Source organism: Tubulanus polymorphus, chromosome 5 (assembly GCF_964204645.1).
Source record: "Tubulanus polymorphus chromosome 5, tnTubPoly1.2, whole genome shotgun sequence".
Classification (NCBI taxonomy): Eukaryota; Metazoa; Nemertea; class Palaeonemertea; order Tubulaniformes; family Tubulanidae; genus Tubulanus; species Tubulanus polymorphus.
In genome coordinates this window covers 531,270-547,924 of record NC_134029.1, presented here as the reverse complement: position 1 = coordinate 547,924, position 16,655 = coordinate 531,270, and the positions used below count along the sequence as shown (strand labels likewise).

Genomic DNA, 16,655 nt, shown 5'->3' with positions numbered 1-16,655 from the left:
AAGATTCCACTTACCTCACGGTTGATATTTACTTCAATCAGATATAAATATCCAATAGATTCTGAAACACTCCGTGGTAAACACAGTATTCATCATGCGACCGACTCGAATCTGCTCTGATAGCGGCGACAGTTCTCGCTCCGTCTCCTCCGCGGCGGCACAGCTCGGCATCTACCGTACAGTGCTGCCATCTAACCTCGGTGATGGCGACATCATCTTGCTGTACTCAAGCGGAAATATCCTTTGAATGAGCGCCTGATCATAAACATCTTTTAGAACTCGAGGTATTTGTTGGGGCTGAATTGCTGATGCAAGAAGGGAAAGGGAGAGGGACAGCTTTGTTTAGTTTCGTCCCAGCAAAGTCTGGAAGCTTCGAAATAACTACCAGGGGCGTATTGTAAAACTGGCTAATGGATAAAACGAGGGGTCGGATATACAATTGGTCTCGCCGACAACCAATCGCCAATATGAAGATGAACTCTGTAGAAACTGTAGATACCTATAACCGGAGGAGTTTGATTAGATCAAACACTTGTCGATAGTTCCTGCCAGTTTGTGTACATTAAACGATAAATGATTGGATAAAATGTTCGATTATCTTATTCATTCAGAAATCTGATGAACATCCGGCATAATTCAAAGACCGATGTGGTTACAGCATCACCACCAGCAGCAGCAGCAGCAGTATCGAAAATAAACATTTAATCCATTACATCATATTATAATGTGAGAATGGATATTATTGATGTCCCGCATAGTCTGGGTAAACACCACTCTGTGTCAATACACGTTTGTAAAAGTCCATTTTATGATCGGCAGTTTGCAGTGGATGGAATTTTTACAGCATTTGTATGGTACAAATAGTCTGTGGTCTGGATTTGCCGCCCTCTCTGTCCACGGAGTTCATGCTTCTCTGTTTCTGGGGGTCTATTTCACACACAAAGTGTCACCAATGTTGTTATGACAAGGCAGGTGAGAGAGCGCGACTAATGAAACTATAATACCATTGTTTTGTGAATCTGAAATCTTGTTTCTTGTTCCTATCAACTTCATTTGATATAATCCTCCGAATCATCAAAACAGAAATAATTCTAACGAATATAATTGAAATAAAACTTAGGTGAATGATGAAGTTTATTCAAATAACCTGAAATACATTGCAAGTTATGTATCATCAATAAGTACATTAACATTAAAATCAATACATTATATACGGGCCTATGTTGTCATATAAGATAATTCATTATTCTTCATCGTGACAAAATCATTAATTATGTCATAAATGTACTGTAATACAAAAAACAAACTGCATCATTATTAAGCTTCATAATCTATGCACATTTACTCATGAAATTTTAATTTGCATTTTTCCTCGAGTTCATGGTCTTCAGTTGTTACTGGTGGCTTTGTATTCTGTAAATATATAGGATTTATATAGTTGTAACGATCGCTGATACATACAGCAGGTTTAACCATCGCTGAGAATATGAAGATGCATAATTTCTACAACTTTTAAATTGTAAGATTTTAAACCTGATATTAAGGATTTGACATCAGGAAGACTAAAATCCATGGGTGCATGCGTCATATAGACCGTCATCTATGACCTTTACGTTAGGTTTTCGCTATTATTGAATTCAGACACTATTGAGCTGATGAACTAATCGAATTTCTAGCAACAACGCGAGCACTCATAACTCCTCTTTTATTTATACTCATTACAACTCTTATTATTAACAGAAATGCATTAGCAGGATAAACGTATGATTGATTTCTAGAGTGGTTTTGTATTTGAGATGGGACTAGAGTGTGTAAAACGATACGGTTCTAAAACTATAGGAACTATTTTCTTCGGTTATTTCTGGTAACACTATTAAACGGGGGTAATCGTGATGTTTAGTCGTGATAGTATCATCTTACAGAACTTCGATAACACTATCAACTAACTCCATTACGTGTATAAAGAAAACCCGATATACGTATGGAAAATAAATCTATATGCTTATATCCTAGCAGAGACCCAAACAAAAAATAAAGTGAATCTAATGAACATTTGTAGGATTCGATTGTGAATATATTCATCATTGGCTGTATATGCATTAGGTTATATGGGTTCTGTGAGTTCTATGGGCACTGAGGGTTCTATGGGTACTGAGGTTACTTTAGGTTCTGTGGTTTCCATTTTTCTGATTTCGAAAGAAATAGATTTTTGCACATTCAATACAGAGACTGATGTTATGACTTGTATCAGTAAAAGTTTTAAGACAATTACGGAGATTTGAATTACGTAACTGACGTCACGAATGTCTGGTAATTATGGCGTGTAAGAAATCCCAAGTTCCTTCATACATAAACAGTCAACCCCCGACCGCAGGCCCACATCGGTGCAGAATGATTTTGGCGGTATAGAGAGTATGGCGGTATGTCGGTGATGTTTTACTATGTATTTGTATAGAGATGTACATTGAGAAAACCTGGCGGTAGGCGGGGGTGGCGGTAAATGGGACGGTGGAATATCGGGAGTTGTCTTACCTTCTCTGAAGCCACCTCGACATTTCCTCTGATGTCACGTGCTTTTTTGTACTCGATCACGGAAATGATCAAAGCTAGAATAATTCCTCCTCCCAACATAACAAACAACCCTGCTAATGTATCCGCCGTCAGGGGGCGCATTTCTGTATCAGCCTGTACTTTAGTAGGGTCTCCACATTCACCAACTGCCCACCACCTTCAAAAAGAATTAGGATGTTATATTAGACCGGACTGCGGTCAGTCTATGTTGTCAACTTTTATATGTATATTTTACTTTGACGAGAAATTCGTGAATATTTCTACACGAAAATCTGTTGTAGAAATTCAGTGAAATAACTGTTGAGTAAATATACTAATTGAATATGAGTATAACATACAAATGAAAAGAGATAATCATGGACATTTTGTGTTATAATCAGGTAAGTTAATTTTGCAGTTTAGTATTAATTGTTATATTTATACTTGAATTTAATAACTATAGAATAAAGAAGTATAGAATTTAATAAATATAGTTTATAAACTTTTCGATTATGCGATGTCCTCACGGAAAATCCCGATCAATGACAAGAGGCGCATTTGTTTAGAGCGGGCTGATAAGATACACTGATGAAGTTGCATTCGTTTATTTTCCAAACCGATTTGTTCTTGATTTGGATTTCACATGTAAGAATACTTTGATTATGGACTCTAAGAGAGTCCAGGGTTTGATGCATATGTTTCACATGTTGCAAAATATTTTTTGCAACAGAAAATATAGCGAGACTACATATTCATGCTTGTATATGCCATATCCTCCACAAATAGCAAGACCCTATTTGTCAGTGAAGATAGCACGAATTCCGACGGGTGTCTACTGTCAGAAGAATGTCTACTGTCAACTGTGCTGTACAATCATCGTTAGCTGGGTGTTTGGGTAGATCCATATTTTACGAAATAAATTCTACAAACTGAGTAATTTGTGTCATGTTTCTAAGAATAGATTTTCACTTTGTGCACAGTTCAGATACATTAATTCATCTCAAACTATTGTTGTTTAAGCTGCTGCCATAAATACGACTTTGTGAATAACTGTTTGGAGTTCTTTTCACATTTAATATCAAACAGGAGACTTGTATTTTCACGTGATCATGAATTCTACTCAGATGCAGATTGGTCCTGCGTACAACAGTTATTTGTTACTTATGTCTGTTGAGAACAAATCTGGCATCCACCGTAATGTGTCTTTGGCCATTATGATCATTTTGTTCCTGTTAGGAGCCTTCGGAAATTCAGCTACTTTCCTGATAATGATAAGTCGCAGATTCCGCAGTTTATCTTACGCTAACTATCTGATCGCTTTGTCTATCAGTGATTTTATGTTCTCCATCAGTTTTACACTGATGCCTGTTTTACAGTTTGTTCTCTTGCATCTAAACATCGGTCCAACATTCATGATGAATTCACTGATCAATTGTCAAATCTACGAATTTGTGATAAATTCTATGGGTGCAAATAGTTCGTGGTTAATAGTAGCGATATCTCTAGAACGTGCGGCAGTTGTTCTCTTCCCGTTCACATCTCGTTTGATATGTACACCGAAATTCGCCCGAAGTGTCATTGCGATTATTTTTGTAATGAATGCATTGGTAATTGGTATTTATGCAGTAATTATTATGATGTTTTCTGATAGTTTTGGATGTTACTATGAAATATTTCAACAATTCATATATTTTATGATATATGTAATCTACGTTTATTTTCTACCTTTATCTTTTATTCTAACGTCAAATTCTGTAATAATAATTCAGTTATTCAGAAGTTCAAAAATAGTTTCGTCCGATCAGAAAACTACGAAAGCAAAACGTACAACAATAATGCTTGTAACAGTTTCACTCGCATTTGCGACATTTACGCTTCCTTCATCTCTAGTTGTATTCCTTCCAATCTCAATTGAGCTGAGCGAAATTCTGTATGAAATATTCTATCAATTCCAAGCCTCTAATTATGTGGTTAATTTCTATATATATCTTTTACTAGGACGAGAAATTCGTGAATTTTTTTACATGAAAATCTGTAGAAATTCAGTGAAATAAACTTCAATTGTATCGGTTACAAATAAACGATGAAAACGATAGACATTTTGTGTGTAATACATTTATCGTAAAGATTGATCTTTACGAATTGTTGTATGTTTACTGTTAGTGGGTGGTTTAATGTAGTAACTACACTAAGTTACTTAAGGTCATGAGTGACCAGTGGCCATAACGAGCTCAATTAGCAAATGTTGATGATACTCGATGGTGCGACAAGTTTGTAGTCATGATTACGAGGTGATCCAGTGATTGAACTATCTATCGCTTAAGTTAACTTCCCTGTATTCAATATCGATTTGTACAGGATGATCGTGTCATATTTTCTGCACTGACTTTTTTCTCACATTTTTGGTGAATTAACAGATACTATAACGAAATCTAATTCTTGATAGTCATCCATCATTTGTTTGATACAATTGTCCTGAACATTAAATGCATCACTGTTTACGTGCACAGGTCGCTAACAAAGATTTCTGGGTGACCTGTGGCTTCTGTTCAAGCACTGATTACCATAGGATTCTGTTTATGAAATATTCATGATGTCGTTATCTGAAGATAATGATTTAATTTACAAGCTGCATTCATTGTGTACGTTTTTCTGAGAATTGATTTTCATTTCTTGGTTTGCGATAGATTTCATCACGAACGAGCTGTTTAAAGAAAAAAAATAATTCATAGATATCAATGCGGATTTCCCTTACTTTAGAATTGTTTTTTCAAGGTAAGCATTTTACAAATCGGAAGAAATTATGTTGAGTTACTGAGAATTGATTTTCAATTTCATGGTGAATAAACTTATTTTATCTCTAACAAATGCTGAATATGACTTTATGAATATTCGATGTGAATTAGTTTCGCATCAAATTATTTTCCAATATGTGAGGAGAGAGTCAGTGAGAACACTAGACTCTGAATCAATCATGAATTCCACTCAGATGCCGATTGTTGGTCGACCTTACAAAAGTTACATCGTTCTCATGTCATTGGAAAGCAAGTCTGGAATCTACCGTACTGTATCCATGGTCATTCTGATTATCTTATTTCTTTTAGGAGCCTTCGGAAATACGGCATCTTTCCTGATAATGATAAGTCGTAGATTCCGCAGTTTATCTTACGCTAACTATCTGATCGTTTTGTCAGTCAGTGATTTGACGTTTTGCACAAGTTTTAGTTTAATGCCTGTTTTACAGTTTGTTCTCTTGCATCTAAACACCGGTCGTATTTTGATGATTAATTCACTGATCAGTTGTCGAATTTACGAATCTCTGACATCATTTGCTGGTGCCAATAGTTCGTGGTTAATAGTAGCGATATCTCTAGAACGTGCGGCAGTTGTTCTCTTCCCGTTCAAATCACGTTTGATATGTACACCGACATTCGCTCGATGTGTTATTGTGATAATTTCTACAATTAATTTTCTTGTTATCGGTATCATCCATATAGTAATAATGATATTTTCTGATGATTTCGGATGTTACTACAATATTTTTGATCAGTTCATACTATTTATGACGTATGTCATATACGTTTTTATTCTACCTTTAACTTTCATAATTCTATCAAATTCTGTTATAGTAATTCAGTTATTCAGAGGTTCAAAAATAGTTTCGTCCGATCAGAAAACTACGAAATCAAAACGTACGACAATAATGCTCGTAACAGTTTCACTCGCATTTGCAATGTTTACACTTCCAACTACTATAACTGTATTATTACCAAGCTCCTCATGGCAGAAAGAATTTCTCATAGAAATTTTCACTCAATTTGAATTAAGTAATCATATCGTCAATTTCTACATATACCTTTTACTGGGACGAGAAATTCGTGAATATTTCTGTACGAAAATCTGTTGTAGAAATTCCGTGAAACAAACGTCAACTATAATCTAAATTGGAATGTTGAATAATAGTAATGAAATTTCATGGAACCGTGACCGAATTCGTCTATATAATCAATGCTGACAAAATTTCAACGCATTTTTGTGAAACTGGTGCGAACAAAGAATTTCTGGGTGACCAATGGCTACAGTTAAAGCACTTATTTCTATTGGATCATGTTTATTAAAAGGACGTTATCTGAAAAAAGATGATTTAATTTCGTCAGCAGCTGCATTCACAAATCTGAGTTTATTGTGTTGAATCTGAGAATCGATTTTTCCATTCGTGGTCAACAAAAGATGTCATTTCTAACAATGGTTAAAAACCAGCTTTCACAAATGAGACTTCATCAATATATGTGCGGATTTCATGAACTACAGAATAACTTTCCAATATGCGTGTTGTGAGTCAGTACAAACACACAGAATATTGATTCAATCATGAATTCTACAACCGAGACGCTGGCTGTTGGTCGATCGTACGTGTATATCATTCTCATGTCGGTGGAGAACAAGTCTGGAATCTACCGTTCTGTATCTATGGTCATTCTGATCATTTTGTTCCTGTTAGGAGCCTTCGGAAATTCAGCTACTTTCCTGATAATGATAAGTCGTAGATTCCGCAGTTTATCTTACGCTAACTATCTGATCGCTTTGTCAGTCAGTGATTTTCTAGTTTGTATCACTTTTACACTGATGCCTGTTTTACAGTTTGTTCTCTTGTACGCAAACATCAATCCAATATACCTGATGAATTCACTGATCACTTGTCGAATTTATGAAGCTCTTATGAATTCTATGGGCGCGAGCAGCGTCTGGTTTTTAGTAGCGATATCTCTAGAACGAGCGGCAGTTGTTCTCTTCCCTCTCAAATCTCGTTTGATATGTACACCGAGATTCGCCCGATTTACAATTATGTTTATATTCGTAACTCACGCTTCGATTTTAGGTGTTCCCTCGTTTGTTATGATTCATTTTTCTGACCAGTATTTTGGCTGTTATTATGAAATATTTCAACAAATTAAGTTTTTCAACTTTGTTGTTGTCTACGGTTATTTTCTACCTTTATCTTTTATTCTAACGTCAAATTCTGTAATAATAATTCAGTTATTCAGAGGTTCAAAAATAGTTTCGTCCGATAAGAAAACTACAAAAGCAAAACGTACAACGATAATGCTTGTTACAGTTTCACTCGCATTTGCGACATTTACGCTTCCTTCATCTCTAGCTGTATTCCTTCCAATGTCAATTGAGCTGAGGGAATTTCTCTATAAAATATTCTATCAATTGCAAATAAGTAATTATGTGATTAATTTTTACATTTATCTTTTACTGGGACGAGAAATACGTGAATATTTCTGCATGAAAATCTGTTGTAGAAATTCAATGAAATAATCATCGAGTATCAGTGACTAATGATGAGTCGAAACCGAAATACAGAAAATACAGAAAATAAAGAATATCGGATGGCTATTTGTAATGTTTAACGAGAGGTTTAGGAGCTGTGTTTAAGAGAGTTTGTCGAGATATGATAAAATACTTATGAAACTTCAGGAAACCAAGGCCCAAAAATCTAGATAGATAGATATTGGATTTCTGTAAGAGAGACTGGGCCCAGGAAATTAATTACTTGTTAATAAATCATACCATTCATTAGACAGTTTTCGAGTAAATGCGATCATTATGTGATTAAATTGTCGCGTCTGTAACACCTGTAACATTCTGATAATACCGGCTTTGCACGAACGCGATTTTACAGCAAACTCAGTCGATATTTTACAATTCAAAGTTATTTCTTTGCAGATATGATTCAGACACATATTTATTTTTACACAATAAACATCTAACAAATCTGAGTAAATCTTGTTGTAAGTTGTAAATAATTTCGTCTCCAGTAAATGTCGATTAGCTGCTGCCATGAATATGACTTGATTATTATATGTTTGGATTTCTTTTCACATTTAATTCCAAACAGGAGACAGATTTTTTCATATGATCATGAATTCTACTCAGATGCAGATCGGTCCCGCGTACAACAGTCACTCATTACTCATGTCTGTGGAGAACAGGTCTGGAATCTACCGTTCTGTATCTATGGTCATTCTGCTTATCTTGTTCGTGTTAGGAGCATTTGGCAATTCAGCTACTTTCCTGATAATGATAAGTCGTAGATTCCGCAGTTTATCTTACGCTAACTATCTGATCGTTTTATCTCTCAGTGACTTTGCGTTCTGTATCAGTCATACACTGATGCCTGTTTTACAGTTTATTCTCTTGCATTTAAACGCTGGTCCTATATTCATCATGAATTCACTGATCAATTGTCAAATCTATGAATTTGTGATGGGTTTTATGGGTGCTAGTAGTGCTTGGTTAATCGTGGCGATATCTCTAGAACGTGCGGCAGTTGTGCTCTTCCCGTTCACATCTCGTTTGATATGTACACCGAAATTCGCCCGCTGCACAATCGGGATTATTTTTGTAATAAATGCATTTGTAATTGGTGTTTATGCAGCAGTGATTATGAAGTTTTCTAATAGTATCGGATGTTACTATGAGATATTTCAACAATTCATATTTTTCATGACATATGTTGTACACGTATATTTTCTACCATTATCGTTGGTTATTACATCAAATTCTATAATAATAATTCAATTATTCAGAGGTTCAAAAATAGTTTCGTCCGATCAGAAAACTACAAAAACAAAACGTACGACAATAATGCTCGTAACAGTTTCACTCGCATTTGCGACATTTACACTTCCTTCCGCAATTACTGTATTTTTACCAGTCTCAATTGAGCTGAGGGAATTTCTCTTTGAAATATTCTATCAGTTTCAAGTTTCTAATTATACGGTTAATTTCTACATATATCTTTTACTGGGACGAGAAATTCGTGAATTTTTCTGTATGAAAATCCGCTGTAGAAATTCAGTGAAATAAACTTCAATTGTATCAGTTACAAATAAACCATGGCAACTATAGACATTTTGTGTGTAGTACATTTATTGTAAAGATTGATCCTCACGAATTGTTGTATGTTTACTGTTAGTGAGTGGTTTAATGTGGTTACTTTATACTAAGTTACTAAATTTATATTTACCAAATGAAATACAATGTTTACTTGTAGTTTAATATGTATATTGTGTAAGCGTTTGTTTTGTTGTATGTAATTAGGGTGATCCTATCTTCCACAGATCCAGTGAACAAACTCTACAAACTCGGTAAAGAATTTAGTATAACTTACTTGCGTTCAGTTTCCATGATGAAACCCTTATATTGTAAGTCGAGTATCGCTAAAGTTAAAACATCCCTGTATTCAGCATCAATTGGTACAGGAATCCCGTATCTTTTCTCGTCTAGAGGATGACCAACAACCATCATTTCACAATTCTGAGTCGCTGAATACAGATTTACCTGTAGAATAAGATGAACACAGTTTCCTGTATATGACCGGAATCTTGGGGCAATAATCAATAACGAATCCAGAAGGGGACAGCACGTGCCCCGGTGCTACTGACCCCCCTTCCCTAAATCCACCACTGTTTCATAATAAGGTATTCGTGTTGAATAGTATGCAACTGATGCCTGTATGTTTTGATATTGATAAATCTCTCGTAAGTGAGATATATTCAACATTTCATTTGTTAGGGATGAAATCATCGTTGACTGCGAAGTGAAAATCAATTCTCAGAAACCTAACATAATTTACTCAGTTTTAGAAATGTCTAATCTGTAAAATGCGAGTAAATTACATGTACATGTACATTCAGATTATGTTTTCAATAATATTCACAATGAATGTTTCCTCACGAGTCTTCTGTTGCTCAACTGTTATCTCCCTAGTCATTTTCTCGTAATAAAACATCACGTGTTATGAGTTACATTGTAGCTTCTTTGTTATCGATTGGGAACTTTTGTTTATTTTCATAGAAGAAACGGGGATTTATTTAGAAATCATTGAAAGGAGAGATTGCTTTGTTTTACCTGGGAATCCCAAATAAAGGCGTATTTCTCTTTAGGTGACTTCACTTTCGCTACACCAGCCTTTGTACCTTTAACCATGTTATCTTTCATGCTTTTCCACATTTCCCGGAATACAGGATCCGGAGACAACCTAAAGAAATCCGCCGTGCGACTGTTCTGGACACTTCCGTATTTGATATCGGTTTGGGAAGCTAAATCTATGACGTCATCGATGGCTAGTTTAGCCTTGGATACGGTTAGGAACGATACGAGGTTAGCCGTGTAAGCGGAAATAATCATCAAACCAAAAAACCACCAGGTACAAGTCATCGATCGTGATGAGTTTGCCTGCGGGTATTTACCCGAATCTTGACTTACGATACTAGCATAATACATCCATAGACTATCCTTTAAACTAACTGGTGGCTCCCCCTGCCGTGCGGCATCGACAGTGAATTTCTCGATAGCGAATTGAACGAGCGCAGCCCCGGAGAGGGCGCACAGAAATAGGATCCAAACTGCCGGAGTAAACGGTTCGAGGAACTGTAGGAATGAACTCTCGTGTCTGGGACGACGAATTAATACATTGATGTCGACACTTTTGAACGGTTTAGTGAAGTCTACTGCTTGTTCGCGAGCTCGAGTGATGGTTATAGAGGCTAATGCCATGTGAGCTTTCTGCAAATATAATGAAAAGAAAAATTGTTGTTCAAAAACTAAAATTTCGATAGTGAAAGCATTCTCTAATTGGGTAATACATTCACCTAAGCCTCTGTGCATAACCCTGACCCTCAGTAATCTCTATTCCTAAACCTAAACCTACATCGCCGGAAACCCTAGGGGCGTACTCTATTATGACCTCCGAAGTCTCCGTCCGAAATCTCCGGTTGGCTCCACACAAAATCCGAATCACACCACCTCGACAGAAAGGAGGTTTCGAAGACTCCAAAAAGTCACGTGAACAAAAAAAGGGTACGATTGGAGGCAAACGGATTCTCCGATCTGATAAAAGAGTTCGCCCTAGCAGGACTCGAACCAGCTACCTCCAGCATGTCAGCTGAGCGTGCTCACCACTAGACCATAGTAGTGACCTGTCGAGTTCGCAAGTTTGTCTGATCATTGTGGTGACCACTTAGCTGCGGTGACCAGGACAGCTTGTTGATCAACAGTATTCCATCGTTCTCTCACAATATTTTCTCTACATAATTCCCAAAATTACATCCCCATTTTCCGGGTATTTCGCTTACCTTCTTGATAACATCCGCCATTAATCCGTTCCAGGTACCGTTTTTATCGACAGAACCGAAATTTCCGTCCTCCACTTCGTAAAGTTCGTATTTAAATCCGACATTCTCGGAGATACGATGAATCAAATCGATCAGATATCCTTCATATTTATCATTACCAGACATAAATTCATGTCCTTTCTTTAACATCACAAAAGGTGATTCCTAATAAAAAGCAAAAACGATTAGACAAACAATTAAAAAGATTCTATGTTTTATTTCATACATGTTTACATGAATTCCTACAATCAGATGCATTAAGTAAATTATGATTAAATGTTTTCATGAATGCAATCATGGTCAAAGATGTTGAAGTAACTCTTACCAGTAAAGTAACAATTTTCAGTTTTCGTCCGCGTAGAGGATTTTTCTTACTTCCAAGTAAATGACTTTTACCGAATAGCGATGTCGAGTGTAACTCGAGTCTTTCATTCATTGACTTCCCTCCGTTCTGACGCCAGATTCCTATCTGAAAAATGATCAACTACTTTATTGGAATCGAAACCGGGTTCAATTTTTTGGGGGCTGAATTCTTTAATCCTGCAGGCCCTAGTTGTACAGTCGTGAATTATAGTCTAAACGTGGTCTAACATTTTGAGAATGTTCTTTTAGAACAAATATATATAGAACAAAGATGGTCTTAAATTTGTCTTCTAAACCATACTTTGTGCAACTAGCCTAAATTAATTCATTCATGATAAATAAACTCTATCCCCTAAACATATCCCCTCTCTGTTAACCCCATTTAAAATATTCCTTTTGATTTTACTTTTGATTTCAATTTCGTTTACCTTTTTGTATGCTTCTTTAGTTAGAACAATAAAGTGAAGAGTGACGTCATCACGCCTGTGTCTAGTGTCGAACGTCACCAATTTTGTAGATGATGCAGATTTCGACGGAGAATTTTTCAACGTCTGCAAAAAGAGAATTTTCTATATCAGTTTTCGGTTTTCAGTTTCACTATGTTTTTTTTTCATTCTGATCAACTCTAAGACGCGCGAAACCTTGCCTTCATGTAATGTAGAATTCTCTTGCCCAGTTGGTTACATTTCTTGTGGCGACACCTGTCGGTCGGCGCATTACTGATCGTATCATTGATAAGTATCAGAGTATCTCGATAGATTTGATTCTCGGTATCAGGCGGTATCCGATCGTCAGTGGAAGAACTAGTTGTCAATAGTAGAAACTCTGTTTCGGTGTCTAACCATTCGGAGAAGTCGAACCTACTAACGGCCGGATCCTGTAATTAAACATACCTACAGCCTGGTCCTGAAATTAGACATACCCACAGCCTGATCCTGAAATTAAACATACCCACAGCCTGGTCCTGTAATTAGACATACCCACAGCCTGGTCCTGAAATTTAACATACCCACAGCCTGGTCCTGAAATTAGACATACCCACAGCCTGGTCCTGAAATTAAACAAACCCACAGCCTGGTCCCTGAAATTGATATTTTCTAAAGGGTTGATTAAGTGTTGCAACTCATTGGGTGCAAACAATCTGTGTCCTTCGTGATATTGTTAACCGATAACTTCTCTTAGTGTTATATGATAGTCGTGTTCAAAAACAACTTATATATTCTTATATACTGAGTCAACCGGCCGTTGTCAACGAATTGAGACCTGCATTAATTACTTCATATAAAATTAGAAGTCTAATAGGTCGACAGTTAGAGCTTGAAAACATCTGGTTCGGTATATTTTAACAATATGATGAACTTGGACGATTTGAATTTCTATCATTAAAACCTGCCTCGAATTATTAGCTTAAAATACAGACTGGTTTCAGACCTACGATAAAACCTTAGCTTCTTGTTATTTTTTACGATCCATCCGAAAAATCTGTTCGGTCTGGAGGGAACTTAGATTTATGCCTGGGTTATAATTCAGGATAAGAGCTAAGCATATCGTGTTGCTATAATCAATCAGAATAATGAAAACCAGTCTGGAAGGAATTACATCTATATATGTTGAGGGGTCTGTATATGTATAGGAATTTCAAGGAATTCTCTGCGTTGGTATTTTCTAGATTTCATAATCGCACACAAGCAAGGTCAACAGTACTTTTTACAGTGCTTTCAGTTTTTTTACCATTCAACATAAGAACTACTTCACGCTCAGTGAAATAGTAACATTACGCACGTCAAGTGACTCTCAGAGATTAATGGAAATCCGTTCTTTCGTAATATCACTCAAACACTTCACGACATTTTAATAGTTCTTTTAGACGGCAATACGAATTGCTACTTCGATATCGAAAGAACAATATTAGTTTAAAACGCTGACATTTTTATGGATTCCGAAGCTTTGTCAAAACAACAGACTGGAGTTATTTCTACTGACGATGTTATCATATACGCTTACCTCGGAAATGAAAAGCCAAATATAACCATGCCCGAGAAGACTCACTTCTAACGCCTAAAAAAATAAAGTTTTGATAGTAATTACAAAAGTTTTACTATAGCAGATTCTCGAATATTCTATATCATGTCAAATGTTTGAACCGGTAATTTTTCTTAATCATCATAAGAATCGTTTATTCGGTTTTAAATCATTTTACGTTTTTTCGTGTACAACATATTTTGGTTCAGGAGGCATTTGCTCCAAAATTGTTTCAAGTTATCAATCGGCTAAATACAATGGTTATAATTCAATTTTTATAGCCACGTGTCTGAGTCTTTTAAACACCTGGCCCCAGGGCCGTTCCTGCAGCCTATAGTCATGGATTTTCTTTCACTTCTGCTCAGATGAGTTCTGTTATTTATTACCTGTTTTAGAATTATTTCTAAGTTGTCGTTTTCGCAAATAACGACAAATAATCTACGGTTTTGTCGCCGAAATTTCAGTAACCGATCTCTAAACAAAGACCAATTCATCAACCATTCATATTCCGTGTATTCGGTGTCCAAGTCGAATAGATGTGTCCTCAATATACCGAATATCTGCAGACCTTTAAAGAAGAAATCACCATCTCTGAGTCTAAAATACAGTTCCCAGTTAGTCAAAGGGAACGTTGGTAAAATCACCTTTTATTCCAGAATAGATAACAGTCATTTCTGTCCATTTACTCATGCGGATAAAATCAACAGCGGCTTCTCCTAATACATGTGCATGTACAGTAGACATAGTGTACATGTACGGAGTGACGTCATCAGTAACTGGTTCCCTTAACACTAAATACGGTATCTGTAACTCTTGCGCGATGTAGCGATAGTTTTTCTCAGATTCTGCGCTTATGATTAAACTAATGTTTTGTTCAAACATTTCGTCCACAACTGAAAATGAAATCTACATAATATTTAACCAGAACGTGATAGAAACCATTGATAGAAACACTGATAGTCTGTGTTGTAACGATATTACTGAGCACTAAGAATGAAAACAGAATCCATGATGTTTCGTTGAGCTTATATTTATGGTATGACTGGAGATGACTATCAGGACATGGTCGGAACGTGAAAATATTAGTGATAATGAATAAGTAATGGAAAGGGTGATGGAGCCTAAAACATTGATGAAACAATCTGAGTCCGTTTTGTAAAAATATATAAGATCCTGTAGAATAAAGTGTGACATGTTTCCTCAAAGATATCACTGTTACGATGTACTAATCGAAATGTTCACTGAACTAATGTTAACTATAGGAAACATTTCGGTCTCGTTTTTCATTTTTTGTGGTGTGATTTTATATTGCAAGTGACTGAAGGTGTTTCAGGACTTGTATTTGTCTGATAATGATTGGACCTTTCAGATAAATCTAACAGCATTCTGTATAAATATTGCACACAGACTGATGACTGTGTTTGGTCCTGTGTGTGTGTTTACTGTGGATGGGAATCATGTATCATCATGACGGGTTTTTTGAGGTCCCTGTTTCGTTACAATGGTCATTGATATATCTGCCAGCATCGAGTCTGAATCAGGTTGATAAATTCAGCTTTTATATTTATGAGAGATGATGTTTACATCGGTGATGAAACGTATAGAATCAATATTTCCTTCTCCCGTTACATGTGAATAGAGGATATCATCGTCACAACTAAACCTTACAAAACATACGTACACTCATCGTGTGGAAACCTAAACCTTTTCCATCCATAATAGATATCTCATCAGGTGTGTTTTGCAGGTAGAGATCACCATAGTTCTTTTTTGGCTAAATATAGCGAGTCTTTCTAAGTCTACAGACCATAAGGTGCAATCATTGCTGTTTTTCTCAACGAGATTTTCTCGAAATTTTTTGATAGATAAACAACTCAGATATCATCAATTATGGGATTGTTCATGATCATGTTTTGGACACGTCAAGCTTTTCTTGGTTTGAAGAAAATTTGTTAAGCCCTATTTACCTTGTAAGAGTCGCTCGAGGCCCCAGTCTATGTGAACTACCACGCGAGTTAAACGTATCTTTTCACTTTCAATTTGTCCCTCTTCGACTAATGATCGGAATTGACCAATCAGATCACCGCTGAACTTGACATCACTTCCGCTTCTCTGAACCAAACCTAATCAAATTACAATCAATAATGGTGCCTTATAAATCCACATAAAAGTCGACGACTTATAGGGTTAGATTTCTTACCAGTCACAAAGTTTATCAAAGTATTATGACTTCACCAGTAGAGATGATATAAACCTTATATGCTAAGTTTGTTTCTCCTTGAATTATATGAAAAATCGATGACCAGTAGGCAATAGTAGGCGTATCTCTTTACTGGTGGTTAGATTAACTGAATGAAGTTTTAAGAGTTCCCGTATAGTTTTTCCAAACCCTTCATCGCCACATCAAGAAACCTGAAAACATTGCTGGGAAAAAAACTTACCCACATCGATGGCGTCATTAGCCGATAAACTGCCAGTAAAACAAAGAAATAACATAACGATTAAACATATCACAGAAGCCGGCGCCATTTTGAA

General features: G+C 36.2%; 1 protein-coding gene across 1 annotated transcript; it reads right to left on the bottom strand.

Moving 5' to 3' along the window:
- Nucleotides 1-1,222: 1,222 nt before the first annotated feature.
- LOC141905275 (glutamate receptor 4-like) lies at nt 1,223-14,864 on the bottom strand. Its single transcript, XM_074794102.1, has 11 exons — nt 14,807-14,864; nt 14,507-14,688; nt 14,103-14,156; nt 12,745-12,975; nt 12,527-12,649; nt 12,061-12,204; nt 11,697-11,900; nt 10,471-11,127; nt 9,731-9,900; nt 2,533-2,728; nt 1,223-1,413 (listed from the first exon to the last, which is right to left on the bottom strand). The coding sequence occupies exons 1-11, from the start codon at nt 14,862-14,864 to the stop codon at nt 1,342-1,344; spliced, it is 2,091 nt and encodes a 696-aa protein (XP_074650203.1). The 3' UTR covers nt 1,223-1,341.
- Between the last annotated feature and the right edge of the window lie 1,791 nt (nt 14,865-16,655).

Excerpts from the sequence above, each read along its gene's own strand:
- LOC141905275 (XM_074794102.1), bottom strand. The coding sequence starts at position 14,864 with ATGTCTACTGTACATGCACATGTATTAGGAGAAGCCGCTGTTGATTTT. Across the intron at positions 14,157-14,506 it reads TAGAAATAATTCTAAAACAG|GCGTTAGAAGTGAGTCTTCT; the intron begins GTAATAAATAAC and ends TTATTTTTTTAG. Across the intron at positions 12,205-12,526 it reads CTAAAGAAGCATACAAAAAG|ATAGGAATCTGGCGTCAGAA; the intron begins GTAAACGAAATT and ends ATCATTTTTCAG.